The sequence below is a fragment of the Solanum verrucosum genome, unplaced genomic scaffold (assembly GCF_900185275.1).
Source record: "Solanum verrucosum unplaced genomic scaffold, falcon-dt-bn FXZP01000222.1, whole genome shotgun sequence".
Lineage (NCBI taxonomy): Eukaryota > Viridiplantae > Streptophyta > Magnoliopsida > Solanales > Solanaceae > Solanum > Solanum verrucosum.
The window spans coordinates 1,120,849-1,128,216 of NW_026020027.1; the positions used below are offsets into that span (position 1 = coordinate 1,120,849).

Sequence of the window (7,368 nt, forward strand, 5' to 3'; positions counted from 1 at the left end):
AGACTTTGAAATGTTTACCAAATTGCCCTTTAAAAAGTAGACTTTTTTTTCTCTCTCCTCATAAATGTATTGGAGTATTATTTTAAGATTAAGTGGGACCAACAAGGATAAAAGAGGAATTGTACCTTTATAAACTTACCATATAAGGAAATGTGACATTCTTTTTGGGACTGACCAAAAAGGAAATAGTGCCACATAAAATGGGACAGAGGGAGTAGTTATTTATCAAGTGGAAATATACTTGGTTATTAGTTAAACTACGATGAAAAAATAACTTTTAACAACAATAAATATAAATATTAATAAAGAGTGGTAAATATTTACGTAATTAAAAATAAAAGGTTTTTAATTAAAAATATAAATAATTTTTATGTAATTAAAAATAAAAGATTTATTTCTAATTTTAGAAGGATTTCTAATTGTTGGAAATCCTAGTTGGCAGCTTAGGTGGCGAGATCAGTCCACATGGCTTGCCATGTCATTAACAATTTGGATTGTTAACTTTTGAGGGGTATTTGTGGTCTCTAGGGATAACAGCGGGGGTATTTTTGATCTCAAAATGTAACGGAGGGTATAAGTGGTCTATTTCGCATAGTTCAGGGGCAATTTTGACCCTTTTCCGTTTTTTTGAAAGACCTTTAGTTCAAGTGCAAAAAAAACTAGTTGAAATTTTACAAAACTAGAATAATTGTGTTTCTCAATAAAGTTTCAAGTTATATTTTACTCAAAAACAGACACAAAACATTAGTGTAACGTCTTATTAATTTGTTACTCCGTAACAATTCTTTAAAATCTAATTATGGACAATTATATCTTGCAAAATTGGAATCGAATCCTGCAAAATTAGAATCTTGCAGATTTACCTATAAAACGTTACTCACAAAATGTTATTGACAGTAACGTTTCATGTTTGTTTACTCCGTTAGAAGTTTGTCTTTTTGCCATTGAATTTTTTTTGAATAAAATATAAATATAGTCAAAACGTTACTGAGAAACACATTTATTTTTAGTTTTGTAAGAAAATTTTAAATGTATTATTTTGGTGAATTGATCTAAATAATGGATGATTTCGGTCAAAAATTCATTCATTTTTTATTGACTATATGTAACATATAACATACTCTTTTAAACCTTAATACTCCCTCTCTTCGAACTTACTTGTCAATTTTTGACTTGACACACCTATTAAAAAATAATAATTGATATACAGAGTTTATCATTTTATCCCCTATTAATTGATAGGATCCTAAACATATTTACTTATTGCATTTTTCAAATGCACTAATATTAATAAATTGAGAGTATAATAGAAAAAATAAAATTGTTTTTTCTTGATTCGTTAGAAAATGACAACTAAATATAGAAATCAAATAACAAAATATTTGACAAATAAATAAGGGAGCCTTTAATGGTTTTGCTTAATTTGATTAGCATTTCTACTCAATGCTATCATTCTTAACATCTGCTATAATTATCAATTGAAATTACAATTGATTCTACTTAAATATAGTCATTATTGTTTTGTTACAAATTGACTCTGGGGAGAAAGAGTGAAAAAAGAGATGTTATTTTACTTTTCTTGTGTTCGATTTTCAATTTTTCCTGAATCTTTATCACTAGTTTTTATGCTTTTAATTTTATATTAGAAGACCTTGTTGAATCTGGAGATACACCTATATCAGGTGAAAGATCGTTAAAGACATTATCTCTTGACATGCCTCGAGCTATGAGAATTTCCTATAAGTGTTCGTGATGAAGTATTTCTGGTAAGATTTCCAACAATTTTTCATATAGTTACATAGTTTGAGTTATTAACTATTATGTGGCTTATATAGATACTTTTTATGTAAATTTTATTTCAATAATTTTTGAAAATTCTATGTCTGAATTCATGTCAAACATTAATTAATTTGATCTTCATATTCCGAATTAAGCATGTGCTCGAGAGATAATAGTCCATATACTAATAAGGGATGTATGAATTCTCAAGAAGAGAGGAACCGTGATGGTCCCCCCTCAGAAAGGCTTACGGGTGGATACCTAGGCATCCAGAGACGAGGAAGGGTGTAGTAATCGACGGAATGCTTGGGGTTTAATTGAAACAGATTTAGCTTTGCCAATATAAATAAAGACTTAAATAATAGACAACAATGTATTGATAAGAGGTCATTAGTAGAAATGGTGTAGGTAAGGAAGAGATAAGAGAGCCCTATGGTAGAATATGCAAGAAGTTTGTAATTACATTAAAGTTCCCCCTAATGCAAGTCGATAGATCCTTCAATCATCGAGTACACTACCAACTTCCCACACTTATCATGACAACATCACTGACCTTATGGGGAGCGGCAAGGGCCAAGGTGAATTTGGATTGATAATGAGAAGCGGTCAAATCAGTAGTAAAGGCACCAACAACAGATGGTTGGTTGAATTGGGTGATAGCTTCGCGATTGATAGCTCAGTGAGGTACGACCACTACAACCAAATCAAATTGATTTTCTTTCATGCAGAAGGATTTACATTTTGTGTACTCAAAAACTTTCAAAAAGAATTTCCTTGAAGTTTTAATTAGAAAGAGAAATCATATAGTATATCAATGTTTGCATTTCTAGAGCCCTTTTGGTAATCATTTCCACTTAAACAACAAGAAGTTGAAGCAAAAACTTCCAAAAGATATTGATGTAGTATTTTTGGTTATAAAAAAGCTTCAAAAATGAACTTGTAAGGATACTATAAGGGGGAAATGTCCATAATATTATAGAATCAACCAAGTTTAGGAACTAGTTGATCTTTCGAAACTCGAAAGAACACAGTTTAGGAACTAGTTGATCTTTCGAAACTCGAAAGAACACAAAAGTATTAGAACCAAATAGGTTCTCAGAGTCAAGCACAAGGCTTGTGACACAGTTGAGAGATATAAGTCTTGACTACGACGAGACTTTCTCACCTACAAATTCAGCTATTGTTGCTAGTTTGTATCGAAATTTACATCAAATAGATGTAAAGTTAGCATTTTCTTTCTTATTCTAGAATAAGGCAAAGTTTCACATCTGAGGTCCAGGAGGCAATCCATTCATAGTTTGCTGATAAGTTGATGAGGCATTGGAGTAGTTCATATTAGGATCTGGCATTGGTTCTCCTTCTGGAAGCACGAAACCAGCATCGTTAACAGGTTGTAGCCATCCTGTATATGGATGGGAAGGGACTGAAAACTGGTGCTGATCAGAGTTGAATCCAGTCATAGAAAGATCGGTTAGACCTTGCTGCTGGTTAGTTTCGAAACTGTTAGATCCTGAGGTAGGACCAAATGAGGGAGCCTTTCCATAACGCTTGCTGGTCTTCTGAAGTTGTTTAGGCTCAGGCCTACCTACCTGGTCTTGAGCATTAGTAGTTATCGGGTTGGAGCGAGAGTTTGAAGCACCTGAGCTAACTTGGCTACTGCTGCGTTCTGCTGGAACGTCATGGTTGTGCTTCCCATCATAAGTGGTGATAACAGACCTCTGATCTAATGGGGCCCTCTCGACATGTTTCCTGACATTGCAGCCGGGGTTTGTGCACTTGTAGTAACTCCTGCCAAAGGGAAGTAATCTATCAGTTCAAGCAAACAATTCAGTGAGTGATGTGTGTCTCAGGCGCACGCCACAGGTTCAAACTTACAACAGATAATTTAGGAACTTTTAAGGATGAAATAGGTAAATGAACATGACAAACCTAGGATTTGGATTGCCTTTAACCACCTTTTGCCCATACTTGCGCCAGCGATATCCATCATCAAGGACATCTACCTCACTGATAGTTTGTACCACAATTCTTGGCTGCCTGATTGATCTGCTGACGCTTCTCGTATCTGTTGCATCCGGTTCTATCTTCCTAGATTATCAAAGATCAAAGAGAAAAGAAAAATGATAATCAGGTCCATATGATGTAATATATCGGAAATCCTACATTTTAGTGCAGAAGATGTAAAAACCTTATTTTAGACTCGGACTCATCTCCTCCATCATCACAATCTAGAGATGCACTGCCACGAGTACCATGATCATCTCCGTCAGTTGTAAAAGTAGATGATATGTCAGTTGCATCCGCTGATCCCACCTGAGCATCATTTGAATGTAAAGTGGCAGCTCCCCTGCAGTATTCAGAGTGCAAATCTGCTAATGACGTTGCTTCAAGATTGTCGTTCTTCCACTCGAGGCCTCCAGCAGTAGGTCCTTGTTGGATGGTTTCCAAAGCCAGCTCACTGTTAGCACCTGTTCCAGTTGGATCCACATTGTCTAGTTGCATGTCACCAAATGAACTTGAAGATCCGAGGGCTGATATCTGATTTGGCAGTGGTTTTGGGTGATTGTGAGCCCCATTGTATATAATTTCCGTGACATGACCTTTATGATATCGCGCTATTTCCTTCTTGACAAGACAATTTGGATGTGTGCACTTATAAAAACTCCGAGGATACTCACTTCCTTTAGCTTGATTTTCCCCATATTTTATCCAATTATAACCATCTTCAACTGAAGAATCACCATCAGTGTCCTCATCTTGTTGCTCTTCAAGAGACGGAGAATGCTCCGTACTACCACCAACTGCATTAAAGGTCCTTATCTCTGGATTTTTATCACTACCCCGGACATCCTCTTCAGTAAACATAGGGAAATCAGTTGTTTCATGACATATCTGTTCATTTTGAGTTGCTGCCATACTATGAAGTTGAAGAGAGTTATTTGGATGAACTGAACCCTCAATTTGACTAAACTCGTTTACCTGCAACCGAGAGTAATAACACATTCAGAGACTGGAAATAGACAGGAAACTATGCAATATGTGTGTACGCGTGTGCATGAGAGAGAGATATTGTGGTTACTCCGCCAGTCTCCATAATTGGATTGAAAGACAAGGAAGATGAACTATTAGTCCCTAAAGCAGTCTCATTCCTCTTATCTGCAGCTTCAGTCGTCAACATAACACTTCTACTCTCGTTGCCTGAGGCACATGGTAATAGTCCAGTTGTAGGAGATGGATAAACCTGTGGCAAAAATGTGTATTTGAATCATATCTACATCAAAAGCAAGAACTTTGGCGGCTGATTGCCGGTTGGCAGCAAGTTTCCAGACACATTGCACTTCTGCTCGGGTTGAGGATACTTCGGAAGGAACTTTTGGAACACCAACAGCATTAAAGGAAAAATAGAACAAAACTCTACCATATTTCAGTTCGGGAATCACAGGCTGCTGATTCACGTTAACTATGCAGCTTCAACACATTTTCGAAAACTTCAACTGAAAAATATGGTGCACTAAATGGACCAGGGTCTATTGTGTTAGCAAACCTCTTTGACAGTTTAGACAAATTCCAGTTTCACAACATAATCTAGAGACTAGCCTATAATGAGCAAGACAAATCCAGCACATCATCTATGTGCTGCTTACACAATACTAGACAATCAATCTAAATGGTCCCCAGGATTTTGGTCTAGTGGTAAGAGTGCAACACATAATGTGTGGATTAGACGCACGTCATGAATTCAAACCGTGCTGCAGACAAAAAGCCGGATACTTAAGTGGAGAAGAATAGAGGGACGAGTTCATTATTAACCAAGTTTCAGACCATGCACCACTGGACTTCAGAGATTTCTCAGTTATTAACAACAACATACCCCTGGTATAATCCCTATGGGGAGGCACTACAACAAATAAAGGATTTAATGGCAAAAATATAATTGCCGCTATATTATATTTAGTAGCAATAATAAACATAGGTATTTATAACCAGCACTCTCTACAGATGTGACTAAAGGTTTTAGTGACTCAGGATGCAATAACATTAACTCAATTGCCGCTAAATGTTTTTGCGGCAATAAATATTGCCGCTAAAAGGAAGATCTATTGCCACTAATGTTTCTTTTTCTATAGTGAGGTTAGAGTGTACACATAACTTACCCCTACCTTGTCAAGATAGAGAGACTATTTCTGATAGACCTCGGCATATTATAAAGCATTTCCAAGCAGTTTAAAAAAGAGAATACAGAAATGAGAGTAATAACGACAACTAATAACATGAAATGGGAGTAACACACGACATACAGAGGAAAGAACAGTAATGCCAACAAAATAATGGGATAATCAAAGTACAAAAAGTACAGGTGATAATCAAAATCGAAGAATAAAAACACTATGCTATTTCTCGGTTATTAAAAACAAATAGAAGAGAGAGACATTCAATCTTAATTAAACAGGAAGTGTGAGGTGCATACCAGTGAATTATAGAGCAAAACAGGTGAATATAAGAGGATTGATGGACTGAGACCAGCAGCAATACTCAAATAAGGAGACTTAACTTCTTGATTCTGTGACACAAAAGGAGGTCTAAGGCCATCTGTATTCAGCCTCGGGACGTTAAATCCAGTTCTAGCTACCATTCTTTCCATGAGCCCTCCACGAGAACTCGTGTTCTGCTCTGATGGTGCACTCACATTCACTGTTTGATCAGTCATTGCACTAGTTTGTGCCCCATCAGAGTTGCACCAGGTGACATGCTCTTGAGGCTCGACAACGAGGTTTCTACTTTCATTAGTTTCCTCCAGATGAGATGACCATCCAAAATCATCAGCTAGCAGTGAAGAGATGAGTGCTCTTGAGCTCGGGCTCGGGATAGGGCTAGGTGGTATCCAATCTCCACTAGCAACATGATCATTGAACCCGGCCATTAATCGTCAACACTTTAGTACAAGCAACACAAAGGAGATTTAAACTGCAATATCAAAGAACCATATAAATGAACTTAATCCTCAAAGATATAAACAGCAAACAACCATTTCCTTAATACTTCTAAATAATAGTAAGAAAATTACATAGTATAATAATTACGATGACCTGTTTGTTTGTCATAACATAATTACAATATCTACTTGGAAAAGAAGAGAAACAACATGATATTCTAGGCCTAAAAGCTACTTCCACAATTTTCACGAAAGATATTCTGAATATTAAGAAGTAAACACACCTAGAAATCAAAGGTGATCCATCATTTACTATATATTTGACGTTATATATATATATATAAGACATCCCTCCTTCATCTTATAATTTTGTTTCAAAAACATTAACAAAAAGGGCAAACAAGGTGAGCCAATAATAATCTAATGCATATTTGAGATTTTAATTTAAGACAATTGAAATGAACATGCATTTCCAGCCAAGGGCAGAGTTAGGGGCACAAAGAGTTCATCAGAATCCCCTTCGTTGAAAAATTACATCATATATGCACAACTTAAATTTCACTACTTTTTTATGTATATATATTAGATGTCGACTTAATCCTCCTGGCTTCTTTCTTATGTTTCTTCTATATATTTCAATATCTTTAGTAAAATTC

At 35.7% G+C, this 7,368-nt stretch overlaps 1 protein-coding gene across 1 annotated transcript; it reads right to left on the reverse strand.

Moving 5' to 3' along the window:
- Positions 1 to 3,041: 3,041 nt before the first annotated feature.
- Positions 3,042 to 6,700, reverse strand: LOC125821216 (probable WRKY transcription factor 34). The gene is made up of 5 exons (XM_049500635.1): positions 6,248 to 6,700; positions 4,835 to 5,020; positions 3,968 to 4,758; positions 3,709 to 3,867; positions 3,042 to 3,567 (listed from the first exon to the last, which is right to left on the reverse strand). The coding sequence occupies exons 1-5, from the start codon at positions 6,698 to 6,700 to the stop codon at positions 3,042 to 3,044; spliced, it is 2,115 nt and encodes a 704-aa protein (XP_049356592.1).
- Positions 6,701 to 7,368: the final 668 nt, after the last annotated feature.

Coding starts and splice junctions, on each gene's coding strand:
- LOC125821216 (XM_049500635.1), bottom strand. CDS start 6,700: ATGGCCGGGTTCAATGATCATGTTGCTAGTGGAGATTGGATACCACCT. Junction 3,868..3,967: donor GAGTCCGAGTCTAAAATAAG/GTTTTTACATCT, acceptor TTGATAATCTAG/GAAGATAGAACCGGATGCAA. Junction 3,568..3,708: donor AAAGGCAATCCAAATCCTAG/GTTTGTCATGTT, acceptor TCCCTTTGGCAG/GAGTTACTACAAGTGCACAA.